This window comes from Tyto alba, unplaced genomic scaffold (assembly GCF_018691265.1).
Source record: "Tyto alba isolate M040663 unplaced genomic scaffold, T.alba_DEE_v4.0 Super-Scaffold_38, whole genome shotgun sequence".
Lineage (NCBI taxonomy): Eukaryota > Metazoa > Chordata > Aves > Strigiformes > Tytonidae > Tyto > Tyto alba.
Window position 1 is genome coordinate 14557952 of NW_024881313.1, and position 25438 is coordinate 14583389.

General features: G+C 39.2%; 1 protein-coding gene across 7 annotated transcripts in view; it reads right to left on the reverse strand.

The window, feature by feature from the left end:
* The window catches only part of DYNC1I1 (dynein cytoplasmic 1 intermediate chain 1), a 195253-nt gene that overhangs the window by 148663 nt on the left and 21152 nt on the right, over window positions 1-25438 (reverse strand). For 2 of the 7 annotated variants that reach the window (XM_042801890.1, XM_042801889.1), the window contains exons 4-6: window positions 24426-24567; window positions 6605-6664; window positions 2391-2506 (exon numbers count right to left, since the gene is read on the reverse strand). In XM_042801890.1, the coding sequence (XP_042657824.1) occupies window positions 2391-2506; window positions 6605-6664; window positions 24426-24567 (318 nt within the window). The remainder of the gene's footprint in view (window positions 1-2390; window positions 2507-6604; window positions 6665-24425; window positions 24568-25438) is intronic. The other 5 variants (XM_042801893.1, XM_042801891.1, XM_042801892.1 and 2 more) reach the window with 5 other exon arrangements.

The following is a 25438-nucleotide window of genomic DNA, read 5'->3' on the forward strand; positions in this document are numbered from 1 at the left end:
TAATGGCTGAACAATTTATCTTAAAAAGATAATGGCTATATTTTATCACATGAATGCATAGGGACAGCATAGAGACTTCTCAAAACTGCTCTCCCAAGGAATTCCCCTCTGTTTGCTATTCATGTTTAGAGTGACAGTATGAGGGGCTCAGCATTCATAAAGATGCTTGGGAGATTGAAGACCTGAAGTCATTTCCATCAGACCTAGGAGACCAAAATCACAGAGCTTATTTACCCTCTATAGAGTTTCCAATTAAATACCATTTCAATGGAATACCCATACTTTCCTGACTCTCCTTTACTGATTCAGGGCCATATTCATGTCCAAGTTATGTGCAGAGAATTTCCTAGCAGCAGAAAGGAAATATAAGTTAAACTCTCTCTCCCCCTTGCATGTGAGGGAAGTGATTGAGTGATAATTTCTCTGTGTTTAAATGTTAAAACTTCACTTCTGTTGATGTTTTTTTTGTTGACAGTGATGTTACAGAGAATATGAAAGATAATAAATCCAGTCAGCAAAACCACTTATCACCATTTGGCCTTTCCCATCACAGGTTTGGCCTAGGCAGTTTAACATCCATGACTTTTTATGTTTGCACTTATCCTCTTTCATACAAGTGACGAACAAGAGCTTCTTCTGTGTTGAGAGAACTAAGACAAGCCACATTGCTCTCTGTGCTTGTTGTCCTGACTGCCAGGCTCCACAGCAGCACACTGTTGTTCTGTTGTGTTTTGGTTTGTTTGGTTTTGGTTTTTTTTTGTTTGTTTGTTTGGGTTTTTTGTTTGTTTGTTTGCTTTTGGTTTTGTTTTCTTGAACGGTAGGAGATTGTTCTCGTGTACCCCAAAAAAAAAAGGATTTTGTAATAGTTGAAATGCTCCTTGGAAGAAAAGCAAGAACTTGGAAGAAGTTGCTTCTTCAAGAGAGGTTTGTCTGTTCAGAAAGGCATGTCAGCTAATGAATGCTGGAGTTGCAGGCCTGAGAGAGGTAAACATGTCAAAGCCACACCTTCAACTCCCCATATCCATAGGCTCTTCCACTGGAAAAAGGCCCTGTGTCGGGGAGGAAGGACATCCTCTCCATCTGATCTAACAGTGACTCCATGATAATGTCCCAGGGCTGAGCATCCACTGGTCTCAATCCAGGAAGGCAAGGCCTTGGGGGCAAACCCCATCTTCTTGAGCCTTCAGCAGCCCTCAGAGACAAGCGGAGATGAGCTGGGCTGAACTAGGGAGGCTTCTGAGGCAAACTCTCCCTCTGAGATGGCAAGGCTGTCAGGACATGCTGCTTAAGAAGCAGCAGGGTTGTCTATGCTTGTACACACTATTTCAGACAACAGATCACTAGAGTAAACTTGCGGTCTGGGAAAGTAGAATCTGAGAACCTAGTTCAGCAGTTTTCATTTCTCGTTTCTTAAAGGCAGACCTGGTAACCCAGTTGCAGAAAAAAAAGCTGGCTATGTTTATCACTGTATCTTCCTTGACAGTATCTTATATTTAGACAGATTTACTCACACACCTTTTGCAACCTACTTGAATCTTCTTCTGTGTGGAGCCTGGTGAAGTTCTACACTATCTGCTGCAAGAAAGCACCCAGTTCTTGAACTTTTCTTGATCTTTTGTTGATAACAGCAAAAATTAGTCAAGACTGTCTTCAGTTTTAGTTCTTCTACCTGCTTTATGACAGTGTGTAATTTACATCAGGCTAATGTACAGTTTTACATTCAGTTTAAATGGTTTCAGCTGACCTGCAATCCATGCTCTGTAGTACAACACTGGCAAGTGTGTAGTCTAAGGAACTGATAGATCAACACTCTAACTACTCCACAGATTTATTTATCAATAGGAAAGCCAAATAGCTAACAAACAACTCTATGAGTACAGATAATATATCTGTCAGCAGAGAGAAAGCAGGAATGTCCACATCAAAATACGTAAGCCTCCTGTTTCAGCACAGAGTTAAACTAACTTCTAAGATTCACCTACTGGAAGGGGACACAATTACACTGACCAAATATCTGAGGGCAACTTTCCATCATTGCCTCTTTACAAAGCATGGAATGAATAACTTCCTTGAGAAAGCAATAAAAATTGAATAAAGCACTATTTTAATTATATTCATAATGATTTATTTGAAAATATGTTCTCACTAAACTGCTATCTAAGCACAGCCCATTGTACGGCAGAAGTAGTTTGGTTCCACCTGAATTTGAAGTCATTATTGTAATTATTCTCACCAGAATGGCTATTAATCACTAAAACAATACCTGCTTTGAGAAAATATGTGATAAGCAGCTACATTATGATTTACTATTAATTTTCTTACATTCTTTAACTCTTATTCAAATACTAATTTTCTGTAAAAATGTTTTTTGAAAAAAAAAAAAATCTTACCTTCAGATTGATGCGTAGCAAGAGGTGTCTGTGTCTCCTTGGAGTATGATACCACCTCCCGAGGTAAGAAATCAACCTGGGTAATCTTTGACACCCCTAGTTTGTGCAGTCTGCGTCTAAGATGGAATATATGACATCAAAAGGTTAGCTGTACTAAATGTAAATCAACAGAAGGAACAAGAATGTTTGCTTTTATGAACAGGATTAAAAAAATACTTCAGTGTTTGCTAAAATGAAACAGTACACTATGCAAGAAAAGTACCTAATTGCAGTGATGAAAATTAACCTAGGAACCATTTGCCATAATAAAGTACAGTTACTGAACCCCTAAATCATGCTGCTGAGAGGGACTCTAAATGGGAGAGAGAAATGACCTGCCTGTGCCCCCCATAACATGCAACAAAATTCTCTTTTGCACCATCATTACTACAGTGTTCTGCCAGCTCAAAAGAGTTAATCCTCAGCCTGAGATACACAACAGTGGAAAGGGCACAGGGGGTGCAAACCAGGCTGGATTAGGACTGTCAGATGGTGACATGAGAGCCATAATAGAGCCTTTAACTAGCAAGGTGGGTAATTTCTATAAAGAAGAAGATTCTCCCTTCCACAGGAGTCATTAGTAGTGGAATTGATGTAGGTTTATGATTAGTAGAGTCCTAATGCAAGGGTTGGAGGGGAGCTCCGAGACACAGATGGAACAGGGCAAGTATAACCTTCTTTTTCTACTACTTCCCTTACTTTAACTAAACCACATGAAATCAATCAGTAAAGCCAATTAACTTTAAGTGGGTAAGAGAAAAAGAAGAGAGTCAGCTGAACATGGTCATGAACACTTAGTTATGCACAGTTCACTCAACAGTGTGTGTGAAATCAATTTATTTTGTGAATGTTATTTGACTGTCTTTAGGGAGGGAAGAATAAACAAATGGTTACTTGCAAGTGTTTTACTGGAAAAAATGCCAAATTTCAGCAGAGAAAATAATATGCACATAATAAACAAATCGACTAAATTAGTCCAGTTGCCTAGATCAACAAGTACAAGCACATTTATGGGAAATAAATTCATGGACATGATGTTTCTGAGCTGCAATGTCATTAGAGAGAACAATTTGGAAAAGCAGAAAATTCATACATATTATCCATATCCTCTCCATTTTCCAGATTGTCAGAAGAACAGAGGTCAAAGGGATTTTGATCTAATTAATTTACAATGGGTTATGTATTCAATTAAGATTAATGTCTGAAAGGAAATGGGGGTCTCAAAATGAAATTGTCATCACTGGACGACACCTACTGAACTCTTCAGCTGGTTAATGCTACATCAGCTATATATTTTTCTAATCTCTTTTACTGGCTGAGTTGTTATTAAGCTGAATGCAGTTTGGTTCAGGAGGTAATCAGAATGAATCAGCCATATCATATAATAAAGCACTAGAGCAGAAATAGTTGTTACAGCTCTGAGTCTTTTTTCTTTTCAAAGGGGAAAAATTAACAAGTCTCCCTCCTTACAACCATCTGCGTCTGCCAATAAGAACAAAAGCTACAACTGTCTGAAAATCCTACAGAAATACTTCTACAGCCCGTGATTCACTTCAGCTAAAGAAACTTTTAGTAGCATTATATTTTTGTAGCTGATTTAACTGAGGGTTTGTGGAATTCAAGCTTTAATAAATATCTCACCCCAGCAAAACTTCATGTGCTTTCTCCTTCATCAGCACCAGATGCACAACTTTTGTTGTGTACTTGGTCAGTTAGACTTCCCTATGCAACCAGTTCCCTGCTGCCTCAGGCTACTGGTTCCACTTACCAAGATTCTTAAGCCTTTTGCATTGAAAGAGCTTCTTCACAGTGGTCTCTGTTAAATATAATCTCTAATTAAGTGTCTAATCTGGGCCTAATTTGAACCTCATCTAATTACAACAACAGTTTCACATGAAGTCACTCCATATCTCCTCAACTGCCCAAGGATGGGATACATCAATCCTAATAGAGAGCTGGATTTAACCTCTAGTTGGGCTAACTTTTTTGTAGACTGCTAATGAAGCTACATCCCAGAGCACTGTGCTGAGAGAATGTGTGGAATTTTTCACCTAATTCAGCAATTACAGGTGCCTGTACAAATGCCTAGTGTCACCCATATCCTGGTAGTTACTGCTAAAGATAGGGAGGTCTTTCTTCTTCTGAAGGAATGTGGCCTCTTAGTTCTTTTTTGACTCTGTTAAGCAACCTGTAATGGTTCTTGTGTAGCTAAAAGTTGGCTTGGTCCTAAGCACTCAGGGACAACTGGAGCATTCTGGACTTTACAAAATATGGATTGTAATGTTCTAGTTGAGTTCTTTTTAGGGCAGCACTAAACACTCTGTTGCTTTATCATCCTTATTTTTCATCTGATAATTCTTATAATTTACATTTTGCTGAATATTCATTTTAGAGAGCACATAAGCTTTAAAAGATTCCTTTCAAAACTGATTACAGGATGTCAGTAGGAAGACAATAACTAAAGTCCATGCATTAAAATTTATTCCTCTGTTTGTAGGTGCCAGAATAAAGATATATCTGCTAGGAGTGTTTTGCTACGCACATAATTTAATTGCTGACAGCAGCATTTCTTTTGCATTGTTTTTTTTTGTTTTGTTTTGTTTTGTTTTTTTTTTTTTTTGTTTTGTTTTTTTTAATCTAGTCTCATGACACCAGAGGAAAGTCTGGTCCTCTCTCTAACTCTGCTTTGGTTTTGAAGAGTTTTCTTTCAAAAGGGGCAGGACTCTCATTACAGAGCCTAACTGTGGATTTGTTCTTTGGCATGCTTCTTTTATGTCTTTGCACTGACCACTCATAAAAGATTGAAGTCTTGTGGCTATACTCAGGGTTATCTTTTCACAAGTCAAAGGAACTTGTCTTCCACAGCTGTTTGAGGAACCTTGCTCCTGGGAGTGCTCATCTTTTAATCCAAACTTCTGGGAAAGGGCATCTGAGATTTTAAAAAAGTTTCTGTATATTAAAACAGCTAAAAACCCCCTACCCTTTTGGTACAGTCCAGGTAAAGTTGTAGAAGCTGGATCTATGTGACTCAGGTGGAAATTACAAACAATCCTAGTGTTTCTGGATGTGGAGAAACCTTGTTTAGAAAGCTCTCTGGATACTTTCCACTCCTGCTCTTTCCTGGTAAATAGCCCTAACATCCCTAACTGCACCTGGGAGCACTGTCAATCAGTAGTTAAAGGGAAATTGTGTTTTTTCTTATAGAATGGTTAATTAATTTCACATGAACTAGTAAAACCATAAGATGCTTGCCTGGAGACTCAGACAGGCAAGCCCGTAAGTTCACAGGTGGAGCAATTTCTTCAATATAGACATTTTGTTTTGCCTATACCTCAAGAACTTGAGGAACTGCTACCTATCCTTTGCAGAGGAACAGTTTATGCTAAATATCTCTGCAGGTAAGCATTTCTAAATTATTTAAATTAACTATTTTTTTCAGATGTGTGGGGTAGAGAATCATAGACTCATAGAATGGTTGGAGTTGGAAGGGATATTAAAGATCATGTAGTTCTAATGCCCCTGCCATGGGCAGGGATACTTTCCACTAGATCAGGTTCAAAGCCCCATCCAACCTAGCCTTGAAGTTCCATCCCAAACTAGAAAATATCAATTTTAGCTCTAGTACAATTTAAAAAATGCTTGATTGGCCTGAACAGGATTAAGGTGGCAATTACTCTTGTACTGTGATCATACTTAAGAGCACAATTCTAAGCACATATACATCTCCTAAGGAAAAGGGGGAAATTGTTGTTGCAAGTGAAAACAGCATAATTATAGCAGACAGGAAGGAGGGGAAAAAATACCTTGCAAATGATTCAGAGAGAAAAGTCTGAATCAACAGGTACAAACAAGGCCAATGTAACTGTACATGCACATTTAAGTGCCACAATAATAACATTTCATCTGTAATGAAATAGTTATTTGTATTGTGTTTCAGGCAACAGAAATAGCAGCTTATCTTTTCACAAGCTTCTTTAAATAGTTGTTTTTTACCACAAAGATGGCTTTGATGAAGCTTCTTATTCATGAAACTAAAAAAAGGAAACTTAAATTATGGTCTTTCTGAGTCAACAAAGCAAATGAAAATCACATAAAACCAGCTCAACTGGGAAGCATTTTCAACATAATTCTTGCAAAGAAATGATAAACAAATAACAAAAAGAGCTGACATATACCCAAGTTCAGAGTCAGACTGGAGCTGCAGCACTGAGGGGTCTGTGTCCCATTGCAAGGTCCTAGGGTGGTAATCAGCCGTGCAGCACAAAGGCAGGGGAAAAAAGAACACACAGAATTAACTGAAAGGATGAACAAAACACCATCTCATAAGTTACATGCTCTATGTAGTACATTCAACCTCCAAGTGCAAGGGACAGCCACAGTACGTCAAACAAAGTTTGTATGTCAAACTGTAACAGGGCAGGCAACTTATTAAAATCACATATTATTGGTAAACAAAGGGAAGAAGTTGGGTTTCCTTTCAGATATTGGTTAATGAAACATTTTTTTTCTTTTTCTGAAAGATTTCTAACTCTTTAACTATGATTGATACGTTCACAATAATCTGTAAAATCTGCATGCACAATTTATTGTAATCATGTTTTTACAAAAAGGTGGACTGAGAACTTGCTATGAACTCCACTGAAGAGCCTAGCCTTTCACACACTCCCAAGACCGATGGTAACCCATCCTGTAAAACAGTGTTCTGGGCACAAACATCACATATGCCAAGAAATGGCACATGATACCAGCTCTGACATATTCTGGGGGCATTTAGGACAAATACATAAATACTTCTTTTACTCCAGATAAAATTTCTGAGGAAGAGAGGAATGATACATCTGGGGAAATCAGATCTATGGTGGTCTCTTAATCGACTGCTGTCATATGGGACTGTCACCAAATGTACAAATGCTCCAGAGGTGTGATCTGAAGAGAAGATGTTGTTCCTGGCATTGCAGTGCAACTTGCCATGCTACGCTCTCCAAAACACTCTGCAAACATTCACAGAGCCTTTCCGGAGTCCTCTGAAATACTTATAACCCCCCAATTTAGAAATACAAAAACTGACATATTGAGGCCAACAGTTTCAAAAGTGCCCACTCATTCCCTGGCTCTTGATTTTACTTTATTTTTTCTCCTTCAGGAAGCCACATCTCATATTCAAGAAAACTGCCAGAATCTATGACAGAATCAGGAATACAAGTGCGGCTCCTGAGCACCTTTTCCTGTAGTATGAACACTAGATTATGCATTGCTCTCACTAGCAGAGGCTAAAGCAAAGGAAAGCACTCCTTCACTAAGGCAAGCAAGTCTTGCAGACAAGCTGGATAATGGTAGTCCTCAAAATTAAAAACTCCCCTCATTTCTTCTGAATACAGATTCTGAGGATACAGAGAACATATTACCAGGTTCAGCCAAAACCAGCCATATAACCAGCCATGCTCAATTTACACAAGCCCTTCTGCAACAATAGCAACCTCTGCCAATGAATCACTCGTATAAACTAACAACTTAATTCAATAAGTTAAAAATAGATCTCTCAAAGCCATATAATTCTGTTACCTCCTGTACTTCCTAAACTCACCCATTCTATTACCAGTGTTAACTCACTCTCTGGAGAGACAGACAAGGGCATGTGCTGTACTCTGTCGTGTCAGAGTGAAAGAGAATCAATCTCAACACATTGTATGTACAAAAAGAATGAAGCATTGTAATGCAAAGGTACTTTCCCATGCAACATCAGGGCTCTTATTCCCCTCAACTTCTTATGATCTATAATGATGTGTATTGGCATGAAAGACTGTACAGTGATACAGAAAGACTTCTCCATGATGAAACTGTATTACAAAAGGGTCAGAGACAAAACAATATAGTAATAAAGAACAGATTTTTTTCCTTGTAACTAGACTGTAGCTCAAGTACAGTGGAAAGTAGACATAAGGATTTGAACGTCTGATGCAAAGCAAAGGCATCAATGACTAATGCATTATAGCTACTCTATTAAAATGCTATCTGTGTGAAAATTACTCTTGTAATGTCACCAAGGTCAGTAGCTCATATTAGGACTTGCTATGTAAATGCCAGTTTCTAATCTTATAGCTGCCTAGGGGCTACTTATCCAGGTTTTCCAAACACTTAAAAGAAAACATACATAACTCAGTTCAGTTCCCACCCCATCCACTTTCAAACGTACAAGATTTCCCAAGGGATAAAAACTATTCTATCAGAAAGAACTCCATTATCACCTGATTAAAACAAGCTTGCAACAGGTCTCCAAAGAGGTACAGCCCCTACATTCCACCTCTAAGAATACAGATCAGGTTACAAAAGAGGGCACATTTACCTGGTACACAGCTGAATGCCTAAACTAAATAAATGTAGAGATCTCACACATTCAAAACAGCATTCAAATCCCAAAAATATAAGAACAACAACACCTATAGGTCAGGCCATCATTTGTTTTATGCAGACCACACATATAGTGGAGATATGTTCCTCCCTTAAGTACTTCATTATCTGCATTCTGACATAGAGACTTCATTATTCTTGATATTGAAATGTACATTTAATGGAAATTCTCCTTGACTCCTGATTACACCTGTTTTCAATAGTTTTAGTTCATCTACAAAACATTTTCTAGATTTGTGCTCCAAATTGTAATTGTTCTCTCTGCAACATTGTGTCACTACTTGCAAAAGCTTGAAAAATAGATAAGGAAGCAATCGGCTGTGCTGTTCTCAAGCTTGCTGAGCAATGTTATCACAGAAAACAAGGCTGCAGGTAGCAGATCTTCAGGTTTCAAGTCTCTTGCCCTAAGAGACACAGAATGCGAGTGGCTACACTTGCATAGTGGAGGTTGGAGAACTCAGGGAGTGACTACATGTTTCAAGGAACAATACTGAATATCCTTTGCCTCTTCCTGGCACCTGAAGAATGTCTGAAGATCAAAATGAAAGTGAGTGAACAGTAAAGATGAAATCTGGACCTGCAATTGAGCCAGTTCCCATGGCAATAACATTGAAAAAGAAATAAGTAGGTTCTTTGACAATTAGCAACCCAAAGACAATGTTGAATAGCCTGTGCTGTCATCCAGACTAGGAAATTAAAGCTAATCTGTTTGTGATGAGCAGACATAGCATATGAGCATCACAATTATGCTTGTTCTCCTGTGGACAATTCTCAGTGGGGATTGCGAAATGTCATTGGATTTCAGTGAAAAAGTTGTGCCAGTGAAAAATCTAGTTCATGAACTCTTTCTCCACAGATTTCTTTATGAAGAAAAGGATTAGGGATGTATATCTTCTTTCTTCTTCATTAAAACCCCCTGAAATTAGCTTTGGGACTTCTAGTCACCCAAGACTAGAGGCAAAGGGAGGAACATCACAGACTCTGAAGACAAGTGCATGGCCTAAGAGAACTGCTTGACCAGTAGGTCTAGGTCAGCAGTCAGGCAGAGCTGCTCCCACTCTGGACCCTTGCAGAGAGCACAAGTTGGTGAAAGTCCCCCTAAATGGATTCGGTGGATTTTGGCACAGGTCTATGTAGAAGAGATGTAAAACATTTTACCATAACATTTTAACAGGGAAAAGAGACTTGAGCTTTAGATCTGGTTGGGAAAAGTACTGTTCTGTTCCACATTCCCGTCCTTCCACAAATCTCCTGCAAAACGTCTAAGCCGAGCCCCCTCCTGCGAGTGCACACGGCATGGGAAGGGTCCTTCCAAACTCACCAAGCACGAGCAGCCTGGTCAGGACTAAGCCAGATCAGCCCGTTCCCACCACCCAGACAGCACAGACACTGTTTTAATCAGAACTACCCAACATTGTTTCAAAGTTGGTTGCTATATCAGTCTCCCACATAGTGACAAACAATAGCCCTGCTATCAATCTTCCTTTTAGACGTTCAGTGCACAACAGCTGCCCTCAGCTGACTGTAGGACAAAAAGCTGTAACTATTATCAAATAACAGATTGTTCTAAAACAGCATGAAGGGAATGAGGGCTTTTAGATCTCGCACTAACTAGACAAGGTACAAGTGTTATTACCTCTCTTCAAACTGATCTGTTTTCACTCTCTTCCTTTAGATAGGCATATTTTAGTATTCTCTATTTGCTCTGTATTATGATCCCAAGAATCTATTTTTTTTCCTTGAATTTAGGACAGTATTAATGCTGGTGCTGTTTCAGCTCTCAGAAGTGAAAAAGTACCAGATAATTTTGTTACAATGCATCTTCTTTTTCCCCAGTCAGTAGGGGAATAACCTATAGAAAGAAACCAATAGGAGGAAGAGACCCAGATGTCATACATTTATTAAAGGATTGGATGGTAAAGCAACTTGTTACATTTTCCTATTCTGAAATCATGTCCAAATCATCATGGAGATATTCAGAGCACAGCTTTAAGAGGACAGAGACCATTGCAAAATGTACAGTGGGAGGTGAAAGGAATTTGAACAGAAGCATTCCCATTTCTGTATTATTATTACCATGGAAAACCAGGCACTCTGCCATCTGTTACGAAGCCCTGTGGAACCTTGCTTCCAGAAGATTTTATTCTGATTGCATAATGTCAATTATTTAGATTAAAAATGTGGAAAAGACTAAAATAAATAAACTAAAAATAAAATAAAATTTTTGAACTCTTTTGGAAAGTTCCCAACCACAGAATGCATTAATGAAGCATGGAGTCTGTCATCTAAAACCGTCTGGAATCCATGAGAACTTCTCAGCTGATTAAAGCAACTTTGGGTCTGGCCTCAGCGATAGTATATAAGGCATCAGTGCCAATACATATACTTATTAAATCACGATCATAAAATGATATTTAATATCTGGAATCATGATCAGATTGCAGTACAACTGGCTCTGGTAAGTGCCCCAACCCAACACTTTTCATTCAACCAGTGTGCAACATGCTGGCAGCTTAGTTCTGACTCTGCTTCCCTGAAGCTAAAATCAAATCCTCCCTCATCTGTTGCTGATGCTGCAGAACATGTGTTCTGTATGACTTCTTTTCTCCCCCCACTCTCCCTTCCCAAGTCAAGAGCAGCCAGGTCTGAAAATCCATGCTTTTGAAAAAGGCTACTCACAGAAATAACAGCAAACCCTGCTTTCCCAAGGGGTTTCTTGCAGGGTAGAAATCTCTTTGCAGCATTGCAAATCACACCTTCAAGCAGACCTGGAGAAAAGCAAACACCATACTGTGGCATCTTGTGTCACCAACAGCTGTTGTGCTTTCCAGACCAGGAGAAAACTGTGCTGACAGTGCACTGAGTCCCGAGGTATCTGCTGAACTGAGATATCCGTATGTGTCTCTAATAAAACACCATCAGACCTGACAGCTCCCAAACCCATCATCTTCCCTTGCTGCAATGTCCTAAGATGACCCTTTGTGTGGGAAATAGCTATGCCCTCCTAACCCTAAAATATAGTGAAGGAGGGTGCCATGACTCCACAGATGAAGCCGCACTGAGGTTTTCAGGGATCAAAGGCCAATTCCATTAAGCATGGCATAGACTGTTACTAAAGTGAAACAGAGAGACCAGAAACGAAGGAGGGACTCACCCACAGCATATGGAGTCATCCACCGCATATGAAGTCTCAAAGCACCTTTGCTTACCACAGTAATGCTTCTAAAATGATGTGAATGTGACTAGTCTCATTTTCCTCATCTGTGCTAGCAGGGCGTCTTGACACTGCAGTGGGTATTTATACTATCTTCAGGCACCTAAATGAAGTGCTCCAGCAGTGAAACATCACCATGGGCTCTGTGCATAGGAACAGAAAGACAGGGGATTGCTCCACACAGCAGTTCCAAACTCACAACTTAAACTCCAACTGTGAGGAGGTTTTAGAGGTGATTGTCCACAAAGAATCTGGGGGGGACAGCCTAACTAACTTGGGTGGGTGACTTGGGAGGGTGAGTAAAGAAGATGGAGCCAGACTTCTTGGTTGTGCTCAGGGACAGGACAGAGAGGCAGCGGACACAAACAGAAAAGGAAATTCCACTTAAACATAAGAAAAAACATCTTTACTGTGAGAGCAGTTAAACACTGGAACAGGTTGACTAGGGAGTTTGTGGAATCTCCAACCTTTCAGAGACTCAAAACCCAACCAGACACAGTCTGAGTGACCTGCTCTAGCTGGGGCTCCCTCCTCTAAGAAGGAGGGATCGACTGGATGATCTCCAGAGCTGCCTTCCCACCTCAGCCACTCTTGGCTACATGATTCTGTGCTCTCCCTTTCATCTCCATGCTAGCCACCAATGAAAAGCCAAGGGGCTATCCGCATTGGCAGGAATGCTACTTGAGAGCCTGCAAGCTTCAGTCTCCTTCTTGCTTTATTTTATTCTAACTTCAAATGTAACTAGCAAAAGAAATGAAATAGGAGAAAAGAGCAAACCCAAAATCCCAACACTGCAAAGAATAACAGGATTCTTGGTATTGACTTTGATGCAAGGAGGGGTCTCAAGCTTGGATTACAATTTCTGAAAGATTCAGAATTGCTTACATTAAGACCTGTGTACCTGCACATGTATGATATACTGAAAAACAGGTTCCACCCAACTCATATAGTCTTAAAAATACTGGATGCAACAACTGTGAGACATGAGACCTATTTTAAAATCACCAGTAGAATACAATGCTTAAGATGTGTTTAAATGCATTTTTTCAGTATGACACCAAATACTGTCACAAATTATAATCCAGTATTATTTTAAATTTCAATATCTAATCTATCATGTATCTAGACTGTTTTTTTCTTTTTTTTTTTTTTTTTTGGTGTCTGAATATTGCCAGAATGAATTTAAGGCTGCATAATTGCTTAGCTATAAAATTTTAAAGAGTTCTACCTACTTTGTTGTGTCTGTTTCTCCAAAGCTCCTGCTTTGCTGTTGATTAATTAGAAAATCTTAATTAAGAAACTATTGGTGAGAAATTACTGCCAATGTTTGAAAATATATATGTGTAAAGGTAAGCTGTTTGGTTTTATTCCTTTCATTCTAGATTTTTATAATCGTGATTTTATCCACTACAATTTTCACTTTCTGATATTTGTTGTATATTTAAAGTGTGTCTCTAAAACAAAATACATCAAGGAAAGAAGATTCAAAGCTACTACTCATAAATGGAAAAGTACCACTTGCCTCATTCAGTTGATGCTTTGCATTTAAGCCACTATTCTGCTACCATCTGTGCTCTGTTTTGCAGATCTGTTCCACTTTGAAAGGATTGGCAAAAAGAAAATACCTTCCTTGTGCTACTTGTTTTCTGAAGCACATTATAAGCAAGATGGCTATCAGCAGTTAGGGAGGATTTGTGCCTGTCAACAAGACGCTCACTTATGCTGGTAGAGCAGCATGCTCTGACTTCAGTGCACGTTCCTGTGTTCGAAGTTGCGCTGCTAATCATAAAATACCATAATATACAAAGCGAACAAGGAGTTTGGCACCACTTTTGGAGCACAGCCAGATACTTGGGTTTGCATTTACACTTCCAAGCAGGCTAACACCTCTGACTTCCAGTCTTCACCAATAAAAAGAGCAACTATGACCTCCCCGAGAGGAGAGTACTATCTTTCAGCTGCCTGGCAACCATAACAGCCCTTCTCAGAAGGGCATGAGTTTAAAATACCATTCTTTCTTTTCTTCGTGTTTTTTAAACTATATAAAAAATCATGGACAAATAATATTTAAAACACATGTATATCTCCAAATTATTTTAAAATCAAGGCTATGCTGCTGAATGTATTTAATAATTTTCAAAATCCACTTGATTTTTAAAACAGAATGAACAATTCTGGCATGCCTTTAATTGTAAGGACATATCATGGGAGCAACACCTTGTTGAATCCCTTTTCACAGAATTCCACTAATTAAATCAGCAGTAAAATTTATCCAATCTGCCAAACTTATTTGATATATTTAAAGTCTGTCCTTTGATTCAGTTCTACATTACAGAATATAGCCTCCTGGCAATGTAATGAACCTTGTCATTCTCACAATTTTTATGTTATAGCTACAGAAATCTTAGTCTGCAAATTTATGCTGGTTTACTAGGAGGGTCACAGTGAGCAGCAGGCTGGATCTGCGAGGACAGAAGGTCAAATAGTTAGAAGCTTCTGCTGAGCCTATGAACTGACACAGATTTACTGTAAGTGCTGGATAGTATGAATGGTCATTTTGAAAGTGCAGTAATAAAAAACGTTCATGAGGGGGAAGGTACAAGTTGTTTTGTTCTCGTACCAAACTCTGAAAACTATTTTTTAAAAACATCTTGGTTTTTATTCCAAGAGCAAGTCTATGTGGCAAAACAGAACTCAAGTGATCACAAATGTAAAGAAAGAACTCAACAGGAGAAGTTTTATGTGTTATCAGCTCCTGCAGATGCTTTAAAGGAACCACACTACTCATGTTAGGATGCTTTTATCCAGAGTCCACGGATATGTGTATAAGAGATATTTTCTCATAAACTTCAAGGGGCTTTGGATACAAATGCATAAAAGACAGTTACATTTATTAGTCAAATCTAGGAAAGAATTCATAGCCTTTAGAAGAGTCAAAGAGGTAACATGAAGGCTGGAACCTCCAATTTTTAGGACTGATATTATACAGCTGAAGAAGGTGAAAGATTTAATAAAATTTTAATTTTTTGTGTCAGTGCTAAAATCCAGTAACTACTAGCTAGAAGAAGAGCTGGTGTTTCCCTTCCTTTATATAATTTGTTTTGTGCTAGAGACAGCAAAATCATTCCAGAAGGGGATGAGTTTTTTGCTACAACTAGATTGAAGAAAAAGATCAGTGTATGAGAGTTATAAAAAATTTTTCACATCAACAGTCAAATTGTCAGAAGTTTTCATGACCCAATTATCTGAGTGTTGATAGACCAGCTCATAAATTATATTCTGATTTTGAATTATTAAAGTAAATAAGTACAACTAAAATTTCTGATTAAAAATCAGTTTTAAATTGAAAACCAAAATGTTCTGCTTATGAAAAATTTAATACAGGATGCTTAGACTGTTTCAAAACTCTTTGAAAAAAGAAAAAAAAAAAAAACAAAAAACAATGATCTGGAGATTTACTAATACTTTTCTAGTGGCAGCAATTCCCATCTTACAGATTTGAAGAAAACTCCTAAAAATGAGTTACTGAACAAGCTACTCAGAGCCTTTTTTTATTTTTCCAGATTAAACATGAAATCGTGAATGGGGTTTTTCTAAGGGGCTTCTTAATAGGCTAGTGAAGGAGAAAACATCTACATGCACAAACTGTACCAGTTTAACTATGTTAAGCAGTTTAACACAGGAGGTGATCTCACACAATTTAATTAAATCAAGATGAAATTCTGTGCAAGAGAACTGTTTAAGCTGAGCTATCCTTAGCAAGTCAGTTGTTTTGTTTTAAGAGGATTAGTGTTTTAGTCCCTAAAATCATCTGATTGTCTGACTAAATATATGCATGATATGCCTGGAAATAACTACAAAGTAACTACAGCTGGACTGATAACCTAAATGTTTAAGTGGGGCTTTATACATTAATATTATTTTCTTCTGGATGCAGCTGGGGCTCAGGTTTCCAAGGCATTTTATGAAGCACCCTGGGAATGGCAATCTTTCCTTCTCCTTTAATTTATAGCATGGAGATGCTTGCTAATGAGAAAAATAATCAAAGATCTGGAGGACTGAACTCTATCCATCCTTTAGGAATGAAAGCATGAAAATCCTTAATGATGCCAGAGGCTCACATGCTAAAAGGATTACAGATGATTCTAATTAATATAGACCATTCTGACTTTGTAACTGGCATGCACTGAAAAACACTCCCTACTTTCTAGGTCAGATATACAGACACTTGAAAGCAACTGCCAAGTATCAGTCCCTAAGGTGTCTGCTTATGTTTATAGGCTAAAAAAAAAAATTGGCAAGGGGAGGCTTCAGAAATCTAGGACTAAATATACACTTAATACAAAGGAGAAGGACTGTGATTCTTCTTGTGCAGGACAAAAGGAGGGAAAAGATTGCAAGAAACCTGCCTTCCTCCAGCCTCATATACTAACCCATGCAGGGCAAGCCATGGTACGTGCAAGCAGCTCAATGCAGGCACTCCTAGTGAGCAGTCCATGCTCATGGAAAGAGGACTGGCCAGCCCTGTTACTGCCCTGTAAATGGGCTGGGGGTGGGAAGCATGAGAGATTTGCAGCATCGCTTTAAAAAGCAGCAGAGTTCCAAGGGCAAAGATAGCTGAAGGAGCCAGGGTCCCCTCTGGCAAGGGGAGGAGGCTGACACTGTCACTCCTTCACAGATGACAGCACCATTCGGGTCAAGATGGATTAAGGCACAATTTGGCCTCTAACACTGTTGGAAACTGTAAGATAAAACACGTGTGCCAAAAGAGCATAGCGGTGTCATGGTGAATTATACAGGAAAAAAATTAACAGCTGGGTAGTGTATTTCTGCCTTACTATGTAATGGCAAACATCCCATACCAAGCCCAAAGCCAGCAAAACAGTGGCAATGCCAGCATCCCACAGGTTATCCCATTTTCCTCTAACCACAAAACAAACAGTTCTCTTGACTCTCCACTGTAAAAGACTCATTTCTGCACTATACAACAGTCCCTAGGGTTACAATCTTATTTTTCTGAATAAAACACCATTCAAGCAAAGGTCACCAAAAAGTAGTTATTTTCCCTCGGCCTCTCCTGTAGCTCCCTCAGAGTCTTTACATTGTTCTGTGCTTCCCTTTGGCTTAGCCCATATATGTTATATGTATGTCACTAAAACAGCCATTTAAAAGCCATTTTGTACATATAAACTGATCTTAAAAAAAACACCATAAAAAAAAAAAAGAAAATCGGCTACTAATAACCATTATAGCTGCTACTCCTGAGGCAATACAATACAGGCCCACTTGTACTGGTTGCAACTGAAGAAGGATCCCTATCATTTGTGAACGTGGTAACACAATGAAATGCTGATAATGCAAAGCTGAGCAGCAACGATGAAACAGCACCATTGCACAGAACCTTTCAAATGCATTTATTTAACAATAAAGGTGCTAAGCCCTAGGCAATACAGTTATGTTAGCAGTGGTTCTAGCAGACCTTACAGAAACATGGTTTTGTTAATGTCTATGAGAGATGTTTTCTGTAGCTAAAGAGAAGATGGGAAACACGCCGCATGGACTGTAAGAGATGATCTACTACAATAATCCAACCTTCCTGTATAAATGAAATAGAGACCAGGATCCCCATTTTTCTTCTGCCTTCTTTATCCATCTAATTAAACAGCAAAGCAGACATTTAAAGGGGAGAATGGTATTCTGCTACCCTTTCTTCAGCTTGTCCATGTGTTATATTACTGCACTAGGTAAGGAGCTGTTTAAAAATGAAACAGTGAAAATAAAACCTGAGTTGAAAATTCTCATTTTTCAGTCAAAAAGCCTAAAAAGCACAAAACCTAAAGACTTTGGTGACATTTAGATACCCTTATGTGAGATCAGCAAGGAAAATCTTTGTGATTTTACATATTATGCGGTAAGAACACACTTCTTAACTAGAGATGCCTTATTTTTTTTTTAACTAGACTGACTGTAAGATTAAAAAGAAAACTGTAAAAGGGTAAATACGATAATGACATGCTCTGACTCATTCAATGCCCAGATACTCCAGAGTGACCTCTTTCCTTTCAATTGTATATCTGAGAAGCAAGAAATGTTTGAGTTTGAGAGTCAGACACAAAACAATGAGAGATTTACGCAAGTCTCATGTGTGGGTTTAGATACTGCATTATAAAGCACAACACCTAATAATTATACAAAAACGAGTAAATAATATGCTGCAGAGAAAAAGGACTGGAATTACATCTCTTTCTCCCTGCACCAGGCCAATACAAACTGAGGGTGGTTACCAACAGAGTGAAACAAAACATACCCTAGTGTATTTCTTTTTATACCCCAATGGCCCAAAGGGGCCATGGTAGATGGAAGCCACTCAGAATTGCGTCTGATGAACACATACATGAGTGCAGACTAATATTTGCAGCAAACTTCAAAATGGAGTAAGATAGAAGAAGACATGCTCTTGATTCTGTCAGTAAGAACACCCAACCTAATGTGACAGCTGCTACTACGTTCTCTGGAATACAACTGGGAACACATTCAGAGGTCACAGTAACTGCAAGATGAACTGACATAGGGGACAAAAAAATATGCTGACAGCCAAAGCCAAAGGTGATATTGCTCCTCAGAGAAAAGTCGTCCAGCATTATAGACAGCTGTTCTACTTCTAGGATTGCTTATGGAGTGTATTTTATCTAGAAATCAAAAACTGTAGTGATGACGAAGCAATCAGGATTCCAGAGTAGTCTAAATTTTATGGCATATTACTGCTACAAAAATGACGTATTACTGCTACAAAACCTCTTTGAAAAATCCATTTTCCCTTTATTTTTGCTTTTCTTTGCTACCTAATGCTATGCTCAAAGTCATTCTCACTGAAATTTTCATTAAATATTTACAGCTTCATCTAAATAAGGACTGACCCTGCTTTACTGCAAATAAACTTCACACACTGAAGGAAGCTAACCAACTTCAGTCCATCAAGCACATCTCAAAACTGTGATATCAATGGAACAACAACATAGTTCAGGTAAGAACCATTTAAGCAAAGTATTATGTGGTGCCCTAATCCAAGTAAGAACAATAATTATAGAATGAACAGCTGTAGCCAGACAAACCCACCAAAACGAATGGACTGAGAGAAACAGCAGAAAATAATCCACCTTGCATTATTTTACAGCAAATAAAACACCACATTGAAGAAACGATTCTCTGAAAGAAGCTACCATAAGATGAAGAATGCTTCCTATCATCTTTGTCTTTATGAGAGCCCACAAAACAATCAGGTATCTAAATGTATGGGCAGCAAAATATGCAACTTAGAAAGTAAAAGAACACAGATGAAGCTGTTGCAGAAAGACAACCATTAACCTTTACACATCCAAGACAGCAGAGCCTGGTGCAGTTTACTGCGCAGATGGAAGGTGGGAAACCTTATACACAGCCTAATGGGATTTTCATGTTCCAGTCCAAAATGCACAGAGGGAAGTGTTGCATGCATGGGACTTCACTGCACACATGCACACACAACCCAGCTCAACAATAAATGGGATGTTACTGTGTAAACCTACCACTGTAAGGTAATAAAGCCAGCTGGAAACATATAGGAACAGTGAAGGATACAGGGAAAAAAAGGGCCACACAAATAAATCACACCTTGGTCCACAAATGGCACTCCTCTCAGCATGCAATACACCAGCCTGAACACACGGATGCCTTGTCAGTAATAAAAGAATACATACCAATGCAGGCTAGTATTAGCATAGGAAAACTACTCAGGAGCAGGAAAACATCCTTCCAGCACAGATATATTTCTACTACCTTATGCTGAGCTGGCCTGCAAAGTGCAGTGTGACCCTAGTGCTCTGGCTCTACCTGTGACAGAGTGCTGGGGCTTTTCCAGAGAGCCACTCAGCCCACAAGACCTGGTATTGCACTGCCTGGCTCTGAAGCACTGTACAAGGTTTCCCTTTGTGTACTCCCTCAGATGACACAAACATGCAGGTCATGGCTGAGTGCTGAGATGGTGAGGTTTATGCATGTTTAAGGTATGTTGAGTAGTAAAACATGCCTCTCCATGGGCACTGTTTCATGACAGTTGTAGTATAATAGCTAGCATCCTCTCTGGCACACTAAGGCAGCTAGGAAGGGCTGAGGTGTATAGGGCTATCATGAAGAACCTCCATATTAATAGCCCTGAAGAGGTAAATATGTGTTTCACACTACAGCACAGGAGCTCTCTGCAAATGCCTTTGCCTCAGCCCCTTTCTTCACAACATTTATTTAGATCTAGGTAACTGAAATGTACATTTCAGTTGCGCATATCTATAAGATGACCATCAGCAATAGGACACTGGGCATCAATAAAATGTTTACAAAATTCTGAAAAAAGCAAAATTCTTATCCTGAAAGAGACAAGCATACTCTATTCCAAGGAGAATTTTCATGGGATCCTGCAACATTGTCTTGTGGAAAATGAGTCATGTCTGAATACATCATAACAGAAATCCCTGTGAACCAATAATCCATCTGTCCAGAGACAGGTATCTGTTAGGACTGTGATGTAATTTTCCTGTCCTATCTGTGTAGCACAAGCAACACAGCCATCAGAAAAACGAAGTGGGGTGTGCAAAGCAATGTAGAGATAGGCAAGTTCCAAAGTGTGCAACAACAGGGCTCTAATGAATTGTTAAGAGCAGCCTGATAATTAAGAACATCACACACCAGACCTATTTCTTAAGCCCACAGTTATGGTAAAATATTCCAGAATCAAAGTATAACACACTTCTGTCTACCCAGAATTGATCCCCAAGACCACCATAAAAAAGAATTGGCTCTCCTGTCCAATTGAAAGCATTCAAAGAAAACTGTCAGTACTTTCTAGCACCGTTATTCATCTAACATCTGCTCATTCTTACAGTTGCTGCCATGGCTCAGGAGAAAGCTGGAACACTCCTGAAACCTAGTGTTATCCCTAGTGAAAAGGCCATAACAAATGGCAACATGGTACTAAAGATCAAGCAGCAAAAAACGCCATAGAAACCTGGGCTACACAGGACAGAAATGGTTCCATAATTTAGTGCTATTACACATCTGCCCCACACCTTCTCCTAATAAGCTTAATGGCATCAGGGAAAAGACAATGTTACTCTAGCTATTGTGCTGGAGATAATGGACAATGGTCCTGCAGGACAGCAGCACCACTCGTCTATAGATCGTATGGCAAAAGGGACCATTGTGACCATGCAGCTTTTCTTCCTGTGAAACAAAAAAGCTGTACAACTTTTCTGAATGAATTATTGTTTGACCTATTATCTGCCTGTTGGGCAGGCACATTATCCTGAATGAACAATGTCCAATAATAGAAGATCCAATAGAGTCTTTAGGTAAACTGCTTTAGCGATTAATTTGTCACACCATTAAAATTTTACAAAGCTTTTCTGGTTTTATATTTGTCCAGCTTCAATGTCAAATATTTTGTTGCTCTTACACATTGACTGCTGAAGCCCAAGTCCTTTATCCATCCCATGTAACTATTACACTTGGTGAGCAAGTTACCAGCTAGTTTTCATATTGGGAAGTAACATTGAGTGAGGTCTGTGGCTCCAGGATAACAACTACTTGACACTGTCCAAATTCTCCAATTTATCAGTTGTCCTTCCTGAAATGTGGATGTCAGAAACCTGAATTTCTGGCTAAGCTATGTTCACCGTTCTGTAAGAAATCACAGGTACTGGCCAATCAAAACATACCTCAGATATACTTGGTGATATTGGGACCAACAGATTAAGTCTGACAACTACCAGAAGTGCCAACAACTCACAGCAGTATGAACCCAACCTAGTTCTGCACCAGAAAATGCTGCCTCAAAAGGGAACGTATGAAGATGTCTTGCTTTCTTCAAAGCTTTCAACAGGGCCTCTCTCATGTTGTGAACAAAAATCTATGACTTCACAGCTTTTTTTGGGGGATGTCTGTGTCTTCCTCTGGAGAACACTTCAGCAGTGAGTGATCAGACTGCATGAAGGATTTCTGCCAGCCCATGCGAGCTCATTATTTCTGCAGCAGTGTTAGAAGCGACAACGACAGATGAACTGTGATCTCAGAGATTGGGGCATTAGCAGCTTTGGAACTAATCTGCTCTCCTTTAATGCCTGTGCTCAGTCTACGGTTGTACAGCAAATCTGCTGCAGAATGGGTAAAAGGGGTAGATCTTAAAAGCACGATGGCATGACGGGGGATCCAGCAGAAGTTCCCTCTGTATCATAGAGAGAAAAATGGAAGGATACATTAAAATGAAGAAGAGTAACCTTGCTTATACAGATAAACAGGCATTCATAGATGCAGTAGTCAAAATAAGTCAGAAGTATGGTCTAGGCATCTCTCAGAGAGAAAACAGTGGAAGTAATTCAATCCTTTTTACCCACTGTGATGACAGGTCTACCAACATTTTGCTCTCGCTTGACTGCTCTCACACATGCATACTTGAGTGTACTCATTCACACATCCACACACTAAGCATATCTACCTGCACCCAGTGACAAACTAATTGCCACCCTGCACTATCCCCAGGTTACAAAGATTCCCCAGGGCCTGGACAAGACATCATTGAATTTCCCTTACCACAAACCAATCAGTCCAGGCAAACACCTGCAAGTGACCTTCTCAACACACAAGACAGCCCTTTCAACACCAGAGAGGATGGCAAGCAAACTGGTGGACTACAAAAAAGGTCTTGGGATTCTCACTGAATTCCTAGTATGGCCATAACAAGCCAGAAAATGGATCCACAACAAAAGCACACGATGCAGTGTATCATAAGCTTTGAAGAAGAGGACAAACTCCATTCTCCTCTGTAAGGACATGTGGTCACGTGCTTTCATTGCTTGTTGCTGACAGAGTCAAAATGCTAGCACAGGTCAGAGTAAAATAAATTCTTCCAAGGGAATTTCACTACCTTAACAGTAAAAAAGTTACACTATTAAGGTTCAGAAGAAAACCAGGAATTCAGAAGTCTCCATCCAGCATTGTCATTGTCATAGCTGCATTTAGGACTGTGGGAAATAAGTTTATCCTGAACAGTAGGCTAATCATTGTTTAAAAATAGTTTTTGTTCTGCTCTAAGTGTTTTGATTTGCTGAAGTCTAATGCATTTATTTATGAATGTAGCATTACACTATTTTTTGTGTTTTGAACTGCCGTATCTTACAGAGTAAGGGCTTTCTTGATTAACAACCTCCATTTCTTCTAGAGGGTAGACCTGTGAAAAGGACTGAGCAGATTTCAGCAGCATCTGTGCAACCTGCACATCACAACATATGTTGTCTGCATCTAACTGAAGGGAGACCCAATATACTTCCAGCTTACAGAAGCATGATTTTTCTAAGCAGAAGGCTGGTGTGGTATGAAATCTGGTGACCTGAAGCTCTGTGACATTGGTGTTGATGTCTGTAAATGCATGGTATCTACTCCTGACAGCTGTTAACTATGGAGAGCAATCACTGTGTTTTCAAGCCATTAGTGGAGTCTTGGCTCACAGATCTGGATGAGCTGGCAGCTCATCTTCATGTTGCATTAGTTTGACACAAAAAGAGCTATTAGGATCTGTGTTTAACATTTCTCAAAATATACAGTATAGTTGCTCGGACCTCTTCTTACTTGAGCACATGCTCCTTTACCAGCAGCATCCTCCTTTCTTTTCTATTCCAGAGTTGGAATTATTCAGTGACTGCCATTTCATTTCCTATTTCAGCCATACGAACAAAGATAAGAAGGTTGCCTTTGTGCCCAGCCCTTACACACACCCCACCACCCCTTTCTAACAAGAAGAGAGCTCCCCCCTCCTATTCTGCATCAAACTTGCTGATATCTGCAGTTTCCAAGGCAGAATTGCCAGTTGGTCCCGGGGTGTTTCAGCACGTTTCTGTACAAGCTCTTCCCCACCACCGCAATGCCACAGGCTGCGATGAGCAGCCACACAGGGACCCGAGGCAGCCTGGCGTTGAACCTGGGAGGACTTCAAATGGGACTGGTTATGTCAACAAAGATAACTCACGTGAGTTCTACCACTGGGCACTTTCCCCTGTTTTCAGTGAATACCCACAGCTTTCTGTGGGCCATTTTAGAAGCGTAAATTCAGCTCTTGCTTCCAATATGAGGTTTGGGGCTTATAGCTTAAGGTCTGCTTGCTGCTTGCATTTATTTACATCACATCTGAGACCAGTCTTACTGGATGGTAACACACAATGGAAAATGAAGAAACAAAAGTACCTGTTAGATATGGCACATTCTCGTTTACAGAAGGAAAGGTAAAAGTGGAGAAGTAAGAACAAAGTGAAAAAACCCCACATTTATTCAACGCTATTGACTCTGTGTCTTACCTTCCTATGGGTCCCAGATCTCCCGAGTCCTGGCTGCCTGCGTCACTGGGTGTGCTCACTGATTTCGAAGAGGGAGACATAGGGGTTGGGACTAAATAATGAAAATAACAGGTATCCCATGTTAACACATGCAGCGACTGCACTGATGAAGAGCAGTGTCAGACAAATCAAAACCAATGGACCAAAATGATAGTGGATGAATGAGTAGGAGAGTTTGAAATGATGAAAGCAAATAAGGAAGGAAAGAAAAAGAAAAGGAAGAGAGTCAAGTGAATTTTAAGTCTTTTGGAAGTGTTAAAACTGACATGAATTTAAACAGGACTGAAAGCCCAATGGGAATCTACAGCTAATCAATGAAGGAGATATCTGTGGAAATAAAATAGCACTTGTTTTCCTGGGTATAGTTTAAAGTTGAGTTACAAAAGATTTTAAAGGTATGAAGAAATATCAGGGGCTTGTCTTGTCAGAAAACTAAGTGAACTCTTCTGGTAAAGTCAAGTAAGCAATAGAACAAGCATACTTTCCAAATTTTGAATTTAAATAAGAAGCCAGTGTCCATTAGATATGGTCTAAGGCTGCAGTGTGGAAATGACATCAAAAATGAAAGCTAAATAAGAAAATCCAGCTAAGTTAAAATCATTTCCCAAAGACGGTGAGAATACACATTAGTTTGCTTAGTGATCGTGTCTTCTTATGTCATTTAGGTCATATAAAGTTTCCATTTTGGGTGGGACATGATTTCAACACTCAAGGAAAAGCTTCCCTTGGTTTAGATACTTTGCCCAAGCTCTAGAAATTATTTTCTCTTTGGCTTGACAGGGCTTTTGAAGCATATTTCATGCAAAGGCAGTTTTGTTTCCTGAAACAGGAAAGGAAGTTCATAGCTCAAGGTCAGCCAGAGTTAAAGCTCTTCAGCAAGGAAATAATAAATAAAAAAGTAAAAATATCTTGATTTCTTTTAAAATGGTTTCTTAAAAATACTTAAAATACAAAGATGGTTCCAGTCAAGACTT